This window comes from Petaurus breviceps, unplaced genomic scaffold (assembly GCF_028583685.1).
Source record: "Petaurus breviceps papuanus isolate PSGF00001 unplaced genomic scaffold, PetGlider_PUasm1.0 38, whole genome shotgun sequence".
NCBI lineage: Eukaryota > Metazoa > Chordata > Mammalia > Diprotodontia > Petauridae > Petaurus > Petaurus breviceps.
This window is the reverse complement of record NW_027186304.1, coordinates 81,087,783-81,107,783: the sequence shown is the minus strand read 5'-3', so window position 1 is coordinate 81,107,783 and position 20,001 is coordinate 81,087,783. Positions and strand designations below refer to the sequence as shown.

The window sequence follows — 20,001 nt, the reverse complement described above, 5'->3', positions numbered from 1 at the left end:
TTAAGTGTCTGAGGCCAGAACTGAACTTGGGTCCTCCTGACTCTGGAGCCTACACTTTACTCACTGCACCACCTAGCTGCCCCACATCATGAGATTTTTGTGGTTGTTCATTGTGTTGATCAGAATTCCTGAGTATTTCAAAGTTGATTATCTTTACAATGTTTTTGTTGTATGAATTGTTCTCCTGGTTCTGCTCAGTTCACTTTGCGTCAGTCTTTTCAACAAGTCTTTTCAGATATTTCTAAATGGTTCTTGTTCTCAAGGAGTTATAATCTAGTTGATAAAGAAGGCATATAATTATATAATATTACTTGCTTAAAGAATGAACAAAAAAAAGCATTTATTAAGCCTTTACCACGCACAGTGTAGTGCATTAAGCACAGAGGACAGAAAAGGGATATGGTCTCTGTTTCTCAAGGAGCTAACGTTCTAATGGGGGAAGAAAACATATATAAGAAGTTTCACCTCCAAGTCACATGGAAAGGCCCAATGATCCTTAGGGTTCAGAGGGTAATGAATCTTTTTTAGTGTCATTTCTTTTAATAAAAACACCTCTCTTTCAGATATTGAATCATTTGATGGTGCCAAAGACTTTGGTGACAAGAACTTTCTTTTCTGGGTTTTCCCGAATAGAACAGATAAAAGATGGTACTGAGTTCAGATAAGAAAGAAGTCTCAGACCTAGCTTTCAGGAAAAGGATTCATGGAGGATCCTTGAAGGATGGGTAAGATTCAGAGAAGGAGAGAGTTGAAATGCACACGGCATATTTATCAGTGAATGAAAAGCCTGACAGGACTGGAGTGTTTGTGAAGGAGGTAATGTTAGATAAAAAGAAAGCTTTGGTCAAGTGAGGTTCTATTTGTAGAAGGCTTAGCACAGTGCTTGGCACATAGTAGGTACTTGATAAATGCTTATTTCCTTTCTTTGACTGACAAGTTATAAAATTTAGCATTTATCATGTTGATAATGATGAGGGATTGATTGATAGTTTTTGAATGATGGAGTATATAGGTGGAAATAGTGGAGGTCACGTACATGAGGAGATTATTGCATTAATTTAGGTTATGGAGGATCATAGACTCATAGAAGTAGAATAGACATAGATCTGGAAGGGGACGAGAACATGCATTTATTAAGTACCTAATATGTACCAGGTGCTGTGCTAAGTGCTTTATAAATATTATCTCATTTGGTCTTCACAACAGACCTGGGAGGTAAATACTACTATTATAATCCTCATTTTACAGTTGAGGAAATTGAGGCAGATAGAGGCTAAGTGACTTGTCCAAGGTCACAGAGCTAGTGTCTGAGGATGGTTTTGAACTCATGTCTCCGATATTAGACTCAGCACTGATTCACTTTGTCCTCTAACTGCCTCTAAGATTCCTTACAGGTCATTTAGCCCTCCCTCCTCATTTTAGAAATGAGGAAGTGGAAGCCCAGATAGGCGAAGAGTCTTGCTCAAGGTCACACAGGTCATAAATGGCTAATGCAAGATTTGAATTAATAGTCTCTGATTTTAGATCTAATACTATACTGCCTCAGGGAATGAAGAAATTATAGGTTAAAGTCGTGGCAATGAGAATGGATAGGAGACTATGGACTTGGAACATTGAAAAGAACTAATGTAATTTACTGATTAATGAGAAGAAAGAAGACTAGGTCAAATTAGATGTTGAGGTTTCAAGCATGATTGACTGGTAGAATTAATGGTACTATTAGCAATTGATAGCAAAATCAAGAGAAGGAGCTGTGTGTGGGGTGTGTGTGTATGTATTTGTATATTCAGAAGATTAATTCTCAGAATGATTTTTGTTAAATTTTGTGTTGAAATTAATGCAAGATCAGGAATGACAGATGGATTAAGTGCACTGTGCTATTGCCAAAGCATTAAAGATGATTTGGAGATAATTTCTTGGGATTACAAAGTGTCAAATAAAAATTTTCATTTAATTTTTAAAAAAATTTAGGGATTGTTAAAAGAACAGAACTACAAAAAAAGATAGAACAGAACTTTCTTGAATTATATTTTATTGCTTCCTATATAATTTTCTATAGAAAAATTTGAATCAACTATAATAAAAGCTTTTCTAATCTTGGATACATCTACAAGTAAGTTTATTGTATGATTATGCATTCTTTTTTTTTTAGTTTCCTTATCTTTCTCCCAGAGAGAGGGCTTAACTTGAATTTTTGGGCTTGTAATTTTAGATAATAGATCTTAAACTTTAATGTGTTAGCAAAAAAAGTAATTTAATCTTAGTCTATATTAATAAAAGCTTAGTCATCAGATGCCATTCAACAAATTGTTTTCAGTTTTGGGCACCAAATTTTAGGAAGGACATTAATGAGTTAGAGATCATTTAGTGCGGTCAAGTGCCTTGAGTCTATGTCACATGAGAGGATCAGTCGAAGAAAAGAAGATTGAAGTGGGACACAATTAACTATGTACAAGTGTTTGAAGGTTAAGTTTGAAGGAAGAATTGTTTGACCTGTTCTTTTTGGTCTTGGAGGGCCAAACTAGAAGAAATGTATGTAATTTGCAGAGATAAAGTTAGGTTAAAGGGGAGGAGGAATATCTTATCAATGAGAGCTGTCTAAAAGTAAAGAGGCTGTAAGTTCACTTTCACTAGAGGCCTTCTTGTGAACTGGATGTTCACTTGTTGTAGAGGGGATTATTGCTCCTCTACTGGTTGGACTGGATGACTTCTGAGATCCTTTCCATCTCTTAGATTCTGTGGTTCTGTGGGATCCCCGTTAGTAATTTTAATACAGTTGTGTACTTCATGTGAGTTTCTACTCTTTGTATAAATGGAACTCAAGTATCTAGTTGTAAAGCCAATCATGAGCAACTCTCCTGAGGACATTTGCTGTAAATAACTTTAAGGGTCTAATCACATAATATAATGAACTCTATTTATTCAGCAATAAACTAAAGCATAATATTCAGGAAACTGAAACATAATATTTGTAACAGTATAACACATAACAACTTATTACTAAGGTGGCCATATAGTCTTAAACAAAATATATCATTCAGTATATCTTATAGTCATCTTTAAGGGGTAGCAGAAAATACAACATCTACCCCTAGGTCACAGTAAGTTACAATCTCCTGTCAATACAGAGTATCCAAGTAAAATCATCTTTCATCTTGACTAGAGGCTGACTTCCAATCATCTTTAAGGGATAGCAGAAAGTACAAATGCCATCCACTCCCAAGTCACAGTAAGTTACAAATTTCATCAGTCAATATAAAGTATCCAAAACAAAGTCCTTTTTGACTTTGACTTGAGGCTGGGAGGCTGGCTTCCAAACCCCATGTCTCTTCCTCCATGGGCTGACCACTCCCAACTCTTGTCTGGATTCATACATAGGCAGCTGTCTGCTGTTGTTCCATATCTAAGATCACGGGGACTGCCCCACTCCAAGCTCTTCACAATTTCTGCTTCTGGGAAAACAAAGCTTAACAGGGCTACAACAATATTTACACACATTACCAGCATTATCATCTCAATTCACTTTCTGCCTGAGAAACCAATACAGAACAACAGACAGGGCTTCTATCTGAGAAATCAACACAGAACAAAAGACAGCACCTATATCACCAACATTCTCTTTTTCAGTTCTCCCTTCTCCCAGCCCTGCTCATGCTCTGAATCTGCTCTCTCCTGTTCCACCCTTTTGTCAAGCTCCTCCCACCATGGGCTCCCATGTGATTACATTTGGCCTATTAAGGGTCAGGGGAAGATTTTCAAACTCGCTTAGGCCTATTAAGGGCAATACAATGTATACTGTTTCCAATCAAAGACTTTTAATAAAATCAATGATGAGTCTCAAAGGCACTTGATTAGCTAAAACTCAATCCAGAAAAACAGCAAAAAAATCCTGTTTTGCTTGGATTACACTAGTATAACAGACCTTCCAATTTCTGCTCATAGTTACTTTGTTTTAGACTCTCATTTGGATGTATGTGATGTCTGGGTTGGGAAGCCTGGACTAAAAATGCAGAAGACACTTATGATTTTAGTAGATATTTAGTAGATAGAATATCTACTAAAAAAAATAAACTAGCAACCTGGTTGATTAGGATTTGTATATACAGAGTCAAATCGTATCTGACTAAATTGTAAAAATGTCCTACAATAAAACTGATATAGGACTGAAAAGGTGGATATTATTACTGACCCCCCAAACAGATTTTATACAAGGCTCTCCATTGTATTTTTATGTTCCAGTTAGTCAATCAATCACTAACTGTATAAACTCTGATTGGGAATCATAGAAATGTTTGATTTGTTTTTGAGTTTGGAGTGCTGTGGAGTGCTGAAAAACTTTCAGGTTTACTGCCAGGATCCTTTCTAATCCTTGGAAGACTCTGGAAAATGAGCAACTGGTAGTAATTTATGCCATTTTGACTTCATTTTTAGTACTATTCCCAAATTTTATAGCTTGTTACTTTTAATATTCTCTTCCTACTCCTTAGTTCCCTTCATATTAGGCTCTATTCAACAGGTTTATTTGTTTTTTGTATCATTTATAATTTTTAAAATTTTGAACTTAAATACTAAAAAATATAGTTTCCATTTACACTACAAAACAAGAAAGATGATTGAATCTGTAACCATGAATCTCATTTCGTACTATTTGCTTTAAAAAAAATGAATAAAAAATCTTACACCTTACTTTCAGTATGGTCCTGCTTATCTGGGCTTTGTTCTGAACTTCTTTCTGTTAACTTTTTTTTTGTTTTTTTTGCCTTTTAAAAGATATTACCATGGCTCTCTCTTTTTCTGTTACTATTGTTAACTCTTTATTCTCCATAATACCCCTCCCCCAATTAAAAACCAAGAAAAGGAAGGAAAAAAAAAACCTTTGTAGCAAATAAGCATAGTAAACCAAGATGAATCTATATAGGGACATAGGCAAAGATACATGTCTCTTTCTGCACCTTGACTTCAGCACCTCTCTGTCAAGGAGATAGATGGGTAACATGTGTTTCTTCACATATAAGGTCAGTCATTGCACCAACCAGAGCTTTTAAGTCTTTCAAAGTTTTTTTTTTCTTTATAGCATTGTCCATGTATAAAGTGTTCTTCTGATTTTGTTCACTTTACTCTGCTTCAGTTTATGCTATCCAAGATTCTTTGAAATCACCTGGTCATTTCTTATGGTACAATAATTTTCCATATAGTCATGTATCACCATTTGTTCAACCCATCTCCAGCTGAAGTGTATGACCCTTCTTTCTCTCTGCATGCTTCTCCCCTTCCACATCTCCCCCACTAGTCCCTTTTCTTTGGCTTTTAATGCTCATTGTCGTGAAGGACTGGGCAAACTGAGGAAGTAGAACATTTAAGTATTTGGTCAGTTCTAGCTTGGGTTAAGGGTAACTAAATGGTACAGTGAATTCAGAGCCGGGCCTGGAGTCAGGAGCACTCATCTTCCTGAGTTCAAATCCAGCCTCAGACACTTTACTAGCTATGTGACATTGCACAAGTCACTTAATCCTGTTTGCCTCAGTTTCCTTATCTATAAAATGTCAAACCACTCCAGTATTTTTGCCAAGAAAACCCCAAATGGGGTTACAAAGAGCTGGACACAACTGAAAAAAAAAATGACTAGAGCGATGGAAAGTTTGGGTTAAGAAATACTGCTCCGGATCTTGCTGTTCACTCATGTCCAACTCTTTATGAATCCATTTGGGTGGTTTTTTGGGGCAAAGATTTTGAAGTAGTTTGCCATTTCCTTCTCCATCTCATTTTATAGATGAGGAACTGAGGCAAACAGGGTTAAGTGACTTGCCCAGGGTCACACAGCTACTAAGTGTCTGAGGCCAGATTTGATCTCCAATCTGCCTGACTCCAGGCCAGGCACTCTATCTGCTAAGCCACCTAGCTGCCCACACTCCAGCTTATACCACCTCCTTGTTTTACATTTGTATCCTGCTTTTCTGATTCAATCTTCACAGCAACCCTGGCAGGGAGGCAGGTTTTGGAGACATAGAAACTGAAACTAATAGAGATTAAGTTATTTACCTAAGGTTACACAGCAAAATAAAGAGCAGAACAAGGATTCAAACCCATATCTTCTGATTCCTAGTGCAGTACTTTTCCTACCACTCGATACTCCCTTAACAGAAGCTCAAGTCCAAATTGTGGATCCTATTGAATGACTGATTAAGGAGTGTAGACTTAACAGTGTAGCCAGTAGGGAAGCTGTTGAAAGACTTTGAATATTAGAGGGATTGCATTTATTTTACTGAGTTACTGCTTTAATGTAATAAGTATTTTTTAGGATGCTGAATCAGAGTGGGGGAGCAGTGATTTTCTAAATGTTAGCCAAGTAGGTTGGAAGATCCTTCGTTCCTTCCTTCCTTCCTTCCTTCCTTCCTTCCTTCCTTCCTTCCTTCCTTCCTTCCTTCCTTCCTTCCTTCCTTCCTGACATAGTGGATAGAGTGCCAGCCTTGGAGCTAGAAAGACATGAATTCAAGTGTTGCTGTCTGTGGGACTAAGGGCAAGTCACTTAATCTTTGGTGCTCTAGACAACTATCTAAGGCTTTAAATTGCAGAGAATGTGGTAGCCTGAATTTTAGAGACAGTTTCTTCACCAAGGAGTTTCATACACTGGTGGAATAGTATGTTCGGGGGCAGCTAGGTGGCGCAATGAATAGAGCACTGGCTCTGGAGTCAGGAGGACCAGAGTTCAAATCCTACCTCAGATACTTAACACTTACTAGCCATGTGACCTTGGGCAAGTCACTTAACAACACTTAAATAAAATTAAATTTAAATAAATTTAAATTAACACTTAACTGCCCTGCCTTCCCCCCTCCAAAAACACAAAAATAAAAAAGCAAAAAAAAATAGCATGTTCAATTCTCTATCCCTTGTATGTAAGAATGTCTTGTAATTAAAAACAAAAAAGAAACTTGCTATTGATTTGTAATAGGTAACAAAAAAGAGGTGGAAGGATTTATTCAAGTCTGCTTTGATTATCTAAGTTTTATAAAAATGCCTACAATGACTTTCAAATGCTTGCTGCCTTGCTTCCACTAAGCATCTGTTTAAAAATGGCAAGTGTCTAATGGCTCAGTCATGGTTGGTGCAATCAGATGTTCCTTTAAGATTCTCTCTCTTTTGAAATAGTGCAAGAAGTGAGAACAGGTGCCATGGAGCTGCCTAGCCAACTGTAGGCATGTGTAACTGGAGAGATAAGATTAGTCAACATTTATTTAGAAGCAGATGTTTAAGAAAATGCACAGTCACTTTGCTCATTTTCATTTGCCTCACTGTAAGAATAGCATTACTTACAGGAAAGAGGAAAAATAATTTGCTTATTCAGGGATTTAAAGCATCTTTGGTTTAGCTTGTTAGCTTTTACATCTTTTAAAATTATCTTTGTATCTCCACTAGTAGTTACCAAAATGCTTTGCACATGATAGATGCTTAACAATGTTTATGAATGAATGAGTTCCTAATTAAGAATCACAATTCTGATCAGCATCCAGATCATATTCCAAGTTAAGAATGTTCCTAAAATATAATGGAGTTTTAAGAGGAAAATAAAGCCATGGGGATGGTGGAGGAAGAATTGGTTATATAGGTTTCTTTGTGATCATCAAGGAATTTAATATTCTAAATTTATAAGTGAAAAAAAGGTAAACCTGATTATAACACTTAAAAAGCATGCTAATCAATATTAAAAAAAAACTTTTTGATATAAAACCACTTAATCCTAAATGATGATTTTAAAAATTCTTTACTTTCTAAAAGAAGATGATACTATTGTCCCTTTTTCAGTAGGGCAAGGGATCTTTCTAGTTCTTTTCATGTTGTGTTAATGGATTAACACTGTTCCTACTTCATTTTCTTTACTGTTGTCTCAGACAAACTGAGACCTGGAAAAGACCTTAGCTTAAACAGGCCAAGGTCTCCCACTGTATCTGGGGTCATCTGCAGTCATCTTGACTTATGTCTTGCCATTGGACTTCAGTGACTCTAGAGGAGAGAGTGAGGCTGATGACTTTGCACAGCCCTGCCTCACTTAAATCCAATTCACTTGCAAGTCAAGACAGCACCCTCCTGATGTCATTGGTCCTCTTGGAGAAGGAAGGACAAACAACCACAACACAAGCCCTTTAGGGATGCATTCCCTTCTAAGCATAACTTGATGATAAACAACCAAATGTCTTATTGAGGACTTCTTTGATTCTGAAATAGTCTGTAAAGTACTAGGGGTTTTGAAGTGGAGAGAGATTTTAGACTCTGTGCCCAATATGCTCTTCCCAACTCTCTCAACCTCTTTATGTTTTCCATTTGTACAGGAGGCTGTGATCACAATGTATCCTTTCTTTGTGACTTATTTTTCCTGTTTTCTGTCTCTGAATCTGTTTCACTTTCTTTCTTTCTCTCTCTCTGAATCTGTCTTCTCCCCCCATCCCATTTCTCTCTCTCTCTCTCTCCCCCTCTCTCTGTCTCTCTCTCTCTCTCCCCCTCTCTCTCTCTCTCTCTCTCTCTCTCTCTCTCTCTCTCTCTCTCTCTCTCTCTCTCTCTCTCTGTCTCTCTCTCTCTCTCTCTCTCTCTCTCTCTCTCTCTCTCTCTCTCTCTCTCTCTCTCTCTCTCTCTCTCTCTCTCTCCCCCTCTCTCTGTCTCTTTCCTTCCCTCCCTCCCTTGCCTCTATCTCCCTTCTTCCTTACATTTTGTCTTTGTTTCCTATCTGTTGCTTTTGAATGCTTAGCTATTACCAGATAATGTTGGAGGGTTTAGGAATAAAGTCAGGCAACCAACTTATTCTGTGTTGTACCATGTAGGAATTTGCACTAGTCTTGTGCTCAGCATATGCTTACATATGTGTCATATTAAGATCTAATACCCGCAAGTGATCAGTAAATTGTGCCTATCTTGGGACTTGGGTCCTTATTACTCTACTTATTAAACTTCTCCATAGTATCGTTAAAGATTTTCAAAATGATACTTTTTGGGTTTGACTAAGTAATCAATGTGTCTTGTTGCCTTTTTTTTTAGACTAATTGCTATCTCTGACCCCCCCCCCCCACCATGTTCATATCCTAAGGATTTCTAAGAGGACAACAGTCATTATTAGTTAGTTAAATAAATGGATAAGGCTTAGAACAAAAGTATTAACACCTGTCAAAGTCTTCCAGACTGCCAGTCATTGAAGGACCTTTGCTGGCTCATGGACTGATGGTGACATATGTCTGCTATAATTTTGGCTGACTTAGAGAAATAGCAAAACTTTCACAAAATAAATTGCTGTAGTTCATGATTTTCCCCTTCTATTTTCTCAGCCATCATGTATGTCATGGGAGCACTTGGTCCTGCAGCAGGATATTTATTAGGTGGAGTTCTTATTGGTTTTTATGTTGATCCCAGAATGCCCGTTCATCTTGACCAGAATGACCCTCGTTTCATTGGAAACTGGTAAGAAATAATTTTTTTCCCCCCAATTCACTGTTATGCTGATAGGAGGGATTGCATGTGCTCTTGCAGCACTGCACAGGAAAACTCTCCAAATGGACAGATTAGCGATATCACTCCTGATGTGATATCTCACAAGTGATCTGTAGCGTTGGGGGCTTGTTCTTAAACAGCAGAGTGGTGTGGGATCACTTGGAAGCATTTGCACCTGCATGGCTCTCTCCACTTGAGTGCCCCTTCCCCTTTCACCATCTTCCTGTTGTGCCTCTTTATACTCTCTAGCCCACCTCCCTTAAATATCTTCTGTTCCCCCTCTGTTGTCTCCCCTTTGTTACTCTCTACCAAACCTTTCCATCACCCACTTCCTTGTGACTGCTTTTCCCCCAGTAACCTTTTATTCCTTCCTTTGTGCCAGAGGTTGGCAGCCTACACATAGATAGCAGCTGCATTAGGAGCAGCTCTTTGCCCAGGTCTTGTGGGACCTAAGCGAGTCTAACACTTAAGACTTAACAGAGTCAAGTCTCTGGTGGAGGTGGTTGCTTTGCAAGGGTCCTCCAGAGGCCTTTGAGGTTTTATAGAAAGCCTAGAGCTCAGACACAATGTGGTGGGTTTCACTGTGATTTGTAAGAAGTGGTGTCAAAGTTTGTAACTCTAAACTCATTTCATAGACGCCTCTTGGATTTGGACCAGAGCTCTGATCCTGCCTCACGCTCATTAAGTGTGTAATCACAAGCAGAGCCCTTAACCTCTCCAAGGTTCAGTTTCCTCATCTATAAAATGGGGACAATAATATCTGCAATACTTACAGGATTGTTGGGAGATAATATAAAGGACTTTGTAAATGTGAAAGCTGATATGTGTCTATTACTAGAGGTCACAAAACAGGCAACCATTAGTTAAAAATAATTTCATATTGAAAAGTTAGGAAAATCTGCGATAAATACTATGTTCCAAGCTGTATAAAGGACAAATGCTTATTTTGTGTGGAATACTAACCTGGAATAATAACCTGACACTTGTGAAGTTATTAGAATGGTAACATTTAACACTTTCTGTCTTCAAAGTATTTTACAAGTATTAATTAATTAATCTGCGCAACACTTTTTATTTTCACTCCTTTTATAAGCCATGCACTTTGAAGATGAAAGAGCCCAGTAACAAAAAGCCACGCTCGTTATTAAAGTCCAAGAAATATTATCTCAGTGCTTACATATGGGGAAACTCTTAGAAGTCCAGTCAGTGACTTAGCTTAAACAGGAAGTTAGAGTTAGTCCGGAGGTTAAGACAGGAAGATGGTTTATCTTTTAACTCACAGTAAAACTTTTGATTTCAGCCTTGGTCTCCCATTCCCTTCTAACTACCCAATTAGATTATTGTAAGAATTGCATTGCTAAAGAATTAATCAATGAATAGGCATTTGTTGAACACCTCCTATGTGCCACCACTGTGTCAGACCCTAGAGCCACAAATGTGATAAATAAAATAATCCTTAGTCTCGAGGAGTTTAGACTTTAGGAGATTTTACTTTGGGGAGGAAGGGAGTCACATTGGACTTCCTCTGCTGCTAAGATTTGGTAGGGAAGGGAATGGAGTTTCTCTGAGGACAGGGTAAGATATAGAAAGAAAGCCGAAGTTGGAAGGGTTATGAGAAGGGAAGGCACTACCTTCCCCAGACCCTCCAGTGGCAGGATTTAAGAATGGGGTCTGTGAAGGCAGTGTGCGAATTTCCAAGTAGACTGGTCAGGCTGGTGAGTCATTTGGAAAAGAGACTTCAGAGAAGTCCAGGTCTAAGCAGAGTTGGCCTGTATCAGGCAGAAAGGTGAAGTCTGAGATATTGAGCCCTGGCTAGGATTTGGGATGTGGGTTGAATTTAGTGACGGAAAAGTGTTCATCACATCAGAGCTTTAGAAGTAATAACAATGTCAGGGGCAGGAGGAATAGGAACCTGACCCCTCAACTGAGAATGTCTTAGGCAGGCCCCAAAGTATAATATTGATCCAGAGCATCATTGGAGTTTTCTTGGCCTATGTGGAACCACATCTGGATATATCTGCTGCTGCCTCAGCCATCATCAGATCATTGATTTCTTTAAAAAAAAATTCAAAATATCTGCCACTTGCATTGTAAACAAAGTCATACATATATATACAACATGATGTCTAGGTAAACTTACCAGTCTTTCAGTCTCTGTCATGTGGTTTCTGGTGTTTGTGCCACATTTATTGAATTGCATCTCTTTTTTTGGGGGGGGGGTCCTTCTTTAGATTTTGGATTCTAAAGTTTGTTTTGGTATTTTTGTGTGGGATAAAGCCAATTATAGTGATCTTATACCTGAATGATATTTTACAGATAACAGTGCTGATCTGGACAAGATGTTGATGGATCTGACAGTTTTCTCATACTAGATTTTTTCAAAAGGAAAGTTTAAGGTTTTCTTTCTTTTTTTTTTTTAACAAAAAGAGGAAACCAAAGGGGGACAGTTGCTAGAGAGTTATATTGCCCCATTCATTTTAATGATATCTTTTTTTTTAATCCTTACTTTTTAATGTCTAAGGATTTTGGGAGACACTTTATATATTGCTTTAAGTTTCATTAGTTTTTCATCCCGTCTCTTTGAAGATTTGCTTTCATGGATGTATTTTCCTTAGCTTATTTCCAGAAATCTTGTTCCTTTCTTGTAAAACTCCATATTTTTCTTCACCATCTGCTAAGAGGTCATATTCCTTCCAAAATGCAAAAAAGTATTTGTTCAAGTGTGCCAAGGTCTTTTTAATATTTGATTTAGGTGTGCCAAATTTGCATTAAAATGCAATGTTATTTAATTTTTCAATTAAACAAATTTCTTAACTAAAATAGCAACATTTTGTTTGATTCTGTATATATATTATAACTAGAGGATTGACAAGTGAATGAGGGAAGAATTATGGTCATGTTAATGAAATAACATTCTAATATGAAGGATGGAAAAGATATTGATTTCAAGTGATAATGCAAAAATACTGACTGAACTTTTGTCTCAGAAATGAAATGCAACATGGTGAAATTCAATATACTTTTGGAAATCCAATTGTATTATTGTATACTGAAGGCATTTATGCTTCTAACAAAGCCAGAAAACTTTGGTTCAAATAACCAAAAGATTAGAATTTTCCGTAGAACCCTTAATCCAATATATATATATATTTAAACTCTGGATTTTATCAGGTAACAGTATTCCCTGTACTGATGTAGGCAGCAGTCCCTTTCTGCCTCACTGCATTGTCTTCATGAACTACTATGGCTAAAAATAATTCATCAGGTGATGGCCAGCCTTCTGGTGATGAGACTCTCCAAATTGAGCAAGGCTGCTCCTTGGGTGGCAGACACATGTTCTATAACTGGACTACAAATACAGTCTTGCTGGCTTGTTAGAGTTTGTATCACGTTGCCATAACATTGAGAACTCAGAGTCATCTTGACTGCACAATGAAGCATGAGAGATGGTTTTTAGTGAAGGAACTAGCAGCCTAATAAACTAATTTTCTAATTGGCTAGCACCATTGGTAGTCTTCTATCTTTTGTTTGAAATTTAGGACATATTCAGGAGAAATTTTTTTTACCCAGTATTCCCAGGGAATGGATTTTCCAGATGGTTGACACTACTCTCTCCTAGTCTGACTTCTTTCTACTGCCTGATCCCTCCTCCGGTCTTCATTGTTGTCTCAATTTTCTATATTATACTTTCTAATTGTGAATATTCTACAAGGTTCTGTCCTCTTCTCCCTTTGCATTCTTTCTCTTGGTAACCTCATAAACTCTCATGGGTCTAATTATTTCTATGGAGATGACTCACAGATATTGCACACACACACATGCACGCACACATGCACATGCAAACACACATGTACACTCACATAGCCTCAGGCTTTCCCTTGAGCTTTGGTCCCTAGCATTACCTATTTCCATTACCTACATCTCAAACTAGATGCCCTGGAGTCATACACTTATGTGAGCAAATTTTACATGAGTAAATAATTTATTTATTCTTTAAAATTCACTGTACAATATAGTTACTTGTAAGGTGACTGCCATGGAGGGAGAAATGGACTTGGAGTCATAAGGCCAGGGTTATATTTCTGGTTTTACCATTTGCTCTGACTTGGGTCATTATCATTCCTGAGTCTTTGTTTCCTCATATGTAAAATAGAAAGAACAACCATTCCTGCCTTGCTTACTTCATAGGGTTGTTGCAAGAATCAGATGAGTTAATTAAAAAAAATACTTAAAATGTGGAGAGCTATAAAATTTCAAATCATCATCATCATCATCATTTATTGGAAACCTTTGGATAGAGGGGAAGACTAGGCATTTATCAAGTTGAAGCTTCAAGGGCAGAGGATAGAATTCAACATGGTGCCTGAGAGCCTGGAGGTGTAGAATGAAGAGGAATAAGAGCTTATTATAAGATCTAACTTTAGTTTGGAAAGAGATTGTGTTTAAAAAATAAAAAGCGTTAGTCACAGAAAAATAGCATGGGAGTGGACCTCAGCAATTTAGTCCTACCTCTTCCTGACCAGTAATATACAAGGAAAATCATGCACTTTGGTGATTTACTCTTCTACATACATCCCAGATCTTAAGACTTCCTTCAAGGTCCCTATCAAGACAATTTCAAAGGCTAGATCCCAAAAAGAGAAAATCCAAAAAAATTTTTTGTAGTAGTAGTTACATCATTGGAATAAGTATATAGTCTTCCAAAGTGATTACTTTGAAGATGACAACATTCTTGTGGATGTGTATAAATTCTTTTATTTTAAAATAAGTTCCTTTACTATGTAGAATATAAACCTTATACAATGTATATCACACCATTACACTATTGCTTATACAGCACTGGTTGTTCCAAAAGTCTCAGTGCAGTTTTAAGCTACTATAGCTTAAAATTAGATAACCTCTATTGCCCTGGAGTTATTTTATTGCAGTTTCATATATTTGTTCATTCTTTTTCCAGCTTGGAAAATTTACTTTCTTTGTGTTCTTCCTAGCATCTAGCAAAGAGATATAGATATAGGAGGTTGTTGTTCAATCATTTCACTATTGTCTGACTCTTTGTGACCCCATGTGGGTTTTGGTTTATTTTTTCCTTTTTTTTTTTTGGAGGGCAATTGGGGTTAAGTGACTTGGCCAAAGTCACTTGGCTACTAAGTGTGTCAAGTGTCTGAAGCTGGATTTGAAGCCAGATCCTCCTGATTCCAGAGCCAGTACTGTATTCACTGCGCCACCTAGCCTCCCCTTGGGGTTTTCTCAACAGAGATACTGGAGTGGTCTGTTGTTTCCTTTTCCAGTTCATTTTACAGAAGAGGAAACAGAAGCAAACAAGATTAAGTGACTTGCTTAGGGTTGTGCAGCTACTAAGTGTCTGAGGCCGGATTTGAACTTATGAAGATGATGAGTCTTCTTGATTCCAAGCCCAATGCTCTATCCACTTTACCATCCAGCTGCTCCATAGACATAGTACTTACTTAATAAAATGTTCTTGAATGAGTGACCATAATTTTTCAGATGAATACAATTAAATTATTTTGCACAAAATGTAAAAAAGGAATAGTGATGATGAAATTGATGATGAGAGAGCAGAAAAAGTATATTTTGGGGGTGATTCTGGAATATTTTGAATAATTTGAAGTAGATTAGCTTTTTTTTTCTATAATTTTAAGTCAGTAAGGTACTGTGTACTTCTCAGTACACTTTGTTGAGTATTAGGAACTTATGTGCTAGGATTTGATCATAATCAAAAACATTGTTTTGCCCGTCTTCTTACAAAGACCATTATGGGCATTTTTCAAAGAAATGAAGGGAAGATTACATCCTTGTGTAGTGCTAATCTAAAATGGATAACACTGACCAGTCACCAATGAACAAAGGATATGAAATATTTGGCAGGAACTAGATAGTGACATATTGGATTTTCAAAATAGAAAGTGAAATATTTTTGGTATTTAAGTGTCTTGTTGGCATGCAATATGAGACTGTGTTTGGAAGTAGGTGGGATGGATGTCCTCACATCAATTTAAGTGAGGCCCGGAAGAGGAGTTAGAGTTTTGAGGTTGTGTGGGAGGTACCACTGAATGAATCTTTCTGAGGAAAAAAAAATAAACCATGAACTGCCCTCTGTTACAATGGCACCTGTATTTGCAAGTTATTTGAAGTAAATCTGTAGTTGAAAAGGGGGATGGAAATCAATTACCTTCTGACTTGTTTTTTGAAAAGCTGAGGCTAGATTTGGACTTCTAGAAAATCATCATTTTGGGGTTGGGGGTGGGAAAAATGAAAGAAGAAAAAAAATGCAGAAAAATTCTAAAGAAAATCTGCCCATTTTAAAACAGTAACCTTATCTCTTTTTTCCCCTACCATCCCACTTCCAGTTGATAGGTAGCATGGTACAGTGGAAGGAATACTAATTTTGTTGTTGGAGGCCCTAGTTTTAAATACATTCTTTCATTCATTATCTTGTTACCTTAAACGAGTCACTTAACCACTCTAGGCTACATTTTCCTTAAACAATAAAATCAAGGGTTTGGAATAGATAACGCGGAAGGTCCCTTCCATCTTTAAAGCTATATGATTCTAGCTCCTTGGTGCCATAGTCTTTTTCTTCTCTTCTCACCTTCTCATGCCACAATTGTTACATGTAGAATCCAGGACCAAGTAAGCCAGTTGGAAGAAGACTCAACAGGCTTATTGGACTAGATATACTCCATTGATGGTACACTTGGCCTTATGTCTAAGACAATGTTGTTGCTGTATCAATCATTTATTATTTGACTAGTCTGTGCAAAGTACTGTTTTGCATCTGGAGAGATGGAAATACAATAAAGACATGGTTCTTGTCCTTATGGAACTGTGTATGGGACAGAGAACTATGCAGTGATTATAGAATATGTATGCAAATCACAACCACAGTGCTTACTATACAAGTTGTAAGTTTACTAGAAAGATACAAAACTATGCAACATCTAAGGAAAGAAAGGCTACTTAGGAGTATGAGAAGAATAGAGAAGGCTTCATGGAAGTTAGAGCTTTTGAGCTGGTCTTTGAAGAATGGTATGTATTTCAACAGATTGGAAGATAGAGTATCCAGATATAGGCAACAATATAAGCAAAAACTTAAAGATAGGAAAATGTTGAACATATGTGAGGGAGGGGATGGTTTACCTGGAGAATTGAAAGACTATCAGATGATACAATAAAGTAGGAAAGTACCAGGTGGTGGAGAACTCAGAAAGAGAAAGCAGTATGAGGAATATTGTAGGTTCCTGAGGCTAATTCCAAGGATTGGGGGTGGGGAGTGATCATATCTTCCTCTCCATTTCCTGACATTTAGTAGCTTCTCGTTTTTATATGAATAATCTAATCAATAAAAATATTTATTAGGCATTTACTTTGTGCTAAGCATGGAATAATAAAGGTTAAGATTTATAGAGCATTTTGAGGTATACAGTACTTTATATTATCTAAGTTATGTGGTCAATCTTACCTTGTGTCATTAAAAGGTGAAGCCAAATTCAACATAAAATTCACATATATTCCTCTGAAATTTATTGAAGAATATGATTTGTCATAGAGCTGAATTGTAGCTGACTTGGGTCTTAGATGCATAGCTAGTATTGGGGATATGAATGGTCCTCATGACCTCTCTGGTACTTCCAGAGAAGGGTACACTCCTCTGTGTATATAGAGTTTCTTCTTGTCCTACACCAGCTTTTTCAGTGTTGAAACAAGTACCAGTATCCATGTGAAGGTCACAAGGCCAAATGTGATTTGAGACCAGTTTACTTCTGCTTATATTGCAGAAAATTTCTGATTCTGACATACTTCATTATTGATATGGTTGCTGTTCTTCAAGTATTCCTGAAGATTTAAGAACACTAATTGGTTTGGTAGCATATGCCTGAGCTTGTGGACAGTCTTCTAGGCATCCAGTGTATGTGAACCTAGCACAATGGATTGCCTTTTCCACACTTATGATTAGCCTTTGGCCTTGGCATAAAGTTCTTAGCAGTACCAGACATAGCCACTTGTTATTTGAGGGGAAACTGATGGGTTAGTTCATGTAGTTGATTGGATTATAGATTAAGAGCTAGAAAGGACATTTGAAGTCATCTAGTTCAATTCTCTCATTTTACAGATTGAGGGAAACAGAGACATAGAGAAATGAAGGGATATATCCAAGATCACACAAGTGGTTGAGCTGGGATTTGAACCCAGGTCCTCTGGTTTCAAACTGAGTGCTATTTCTGCCATCGCATGCTGCCTTTTTCTTTGGTTAACCTAAAAATGTTGTGTAGTCATAGACTCCTTCTTCACATCATTTTTAATAGGAAGGTTTCTTTTTGCTTAGAAGTCTCCCAATATGGGAGATGTTCTTACAGTTTCAGCATATAGTAAGTAACAATAATACAATAGTAATTCAGGCTTGATCCACCTACTATTTAACTTCATCTCTGCAGTCAAGCCTATCAAGGCTTTTATTAAATGCCTACTATGTGTCATACATATATACATACACACAATATCTATGTATATATAGATATATGCACAAATATGTGTATATATGCAGGTGTGTGTGTATACACATATACATAAACATGCACACAAACACACTTGTTGTCTAACATTAGAAGATAAGCTCTTTTAAAGTACGGATTGTTTAATTCTTTGTTATTTTTATCTCTTGGGACTATAATAGTATATGACATACTAAATGTATGTGTATATGATTATATATATACATATATATGTGCTTATATATATGTATGCATTGTTCAGCTTTTAATACCCATATGTTTAGCTTCTGGAACATCTGTTTCCTGGTACTCTTTTGATCAGAGCAATTCCTTCTCTTTCATCTAGTCCTAGGTGATCTTTTTTTCAACAGCCAGTGAATTGTTTTGACTACCATTGACCTCACAGGTCCAAATGCTACTGATATATGAATTTTAAAAAATAGATTCTATCGATATCTTTTGTTTCTATATCATCCAGATTCCCACCCCCTTTCTAGAAAGCCATGACAAAGATTAAAAAAAAAAGAAAAGAAAAAGAGGAATAAGAGAAAAAATACTTATAAAAATTAGCATCATAGGCAATGTTCTCCTATAGACTCTGCCACTTCTATAAAGGAGCAGGGAGAGATGTTTTTTTCTCCTATGTTTTCTTTGGAGTGATCCTATATAAGTATGTGTGCATGTATAGAATAAATACAAAGTTAAATACAAGATAATTTGTCAAAGAATGCACTAGCAGCTGGGGGTGAGGGTTAGGAAAAGCTTACTGGAGGAGGTAATATAGTTTTAGAGGTCAACATGATGGTGCATGCCTGTAATCCCTTGCTGAGGCTGAAGAATTGCTTGAGTTTGAGAGTTCTTAAAATAAGAGAATGATTCTATGTGGAAGGAGTGCATTTGTTGTTTGTGTTCAATTCTTTGTGACTCCATTTGAGGTTTTCTTGGTAAAGATACTGGAGTGGTTTGCCAGTTCTTTCTTCAGATAATTTTACAGATGAGGAAACTGAGGCAAACAGGTTTAGTGACCTGCCCAGGGTACATACCTATTAAGTGTTGGAAGCTGGATTTGAACTCAGATCCTTCTAACTCCAGGCCCAGCACACTATCCATTGTGCCTCCTAGCTGCTAATTTGCATTTATAGGGAATAGCTATTGTAAAGGCACAGAGAAAGGGGAAGGAATGTGATGTAAGGAATGGAGAAAAAGGCAGTTGGGTTCTATCATAGATTGCTGAAGGGGTAGTAATTAAAATGAAGTGGCAACTAGGCAGTGAAGGGTTTTTAAGAGCCAAATTGATGATGTTTTGTCCTAATGGCAATAAGAAGCCACTGGATATGACTGAGCAGAGGTAATAACATGGTGAGATGAACACTTAAGGAAAATCACTTTGGCACCTGTGCAAAGGCTGGACTGGAGTGAGAAGAGACATGAGGCAGGGAGATTGGAAGGATGGTGGTGACTTCTGCAGAACCAAGAAAGTTTAGAACTGGGGAGGATTTCTGTGGGGAGGAAGATAATGAGAGCTCTTTGGAGGAGTAGGAGTGTTTTGAATTTGAAATGTCTCCAGGACATTCTATTTGAGATGTTCAACAGCACTTAATTGGGGATTCCCAGGCAATGAAATTCAGAAGGGAGTCTGGGGCTGGATATATAGATCTGTCAGTCATCTACATAGAGATGATAATTAAGCCCATGGGAGCTGATGAAGTCACCAAGTGAGAGAATGGAGACAGAAGACTCAGACAGAGCTTTGGGGATCCACAGGTAAAGAGCATACTTAAAAAAATTATTTATCTGTTTTTAGTTTTCAAAAGAACATATTATCAAACCAGCAGAGGAAAGTAAGAAGTGTTTACAAAAGTAGAAGAAGGGTGGTCAACAGTGTCAAATGCAGGAGAGAAAGAGAAAGATCAGGACTGAGAAAAGATAATCAGTGTTGGCAATTCAGAAATTATTAGTAACTTTGAAGACAACACTTTTAGATGAATGGTGATGTCAGGAGCCAGATTGCCAA

The 20,001-nt window shown here is 37.2% G+C and overlaps 1 protein-coding gene across 1 annotated transcript in view; it reads left to right on the top strand.

Moving 5' to 3' along the window:
* The window catches only part of SLCO5A1 (solute carrier organic anion transporter family member 5A1), a 171,762-nt gene that overhangs the window by 57,893 nt on the left and 93,868 nt on the right, over positions 1-20,001 (top strand). Inside the window, exon 3 of the mRNA XM_069100092.1 lies at positions 9,312-9,444. Within this exon, the coding sequence (XP_068956193.1) occupies positions 9,312-9,444 (133 nt within the window). The remainder of the gene's footprint in view (positions 1-9,311; positions 9,445-20,001) is intronic.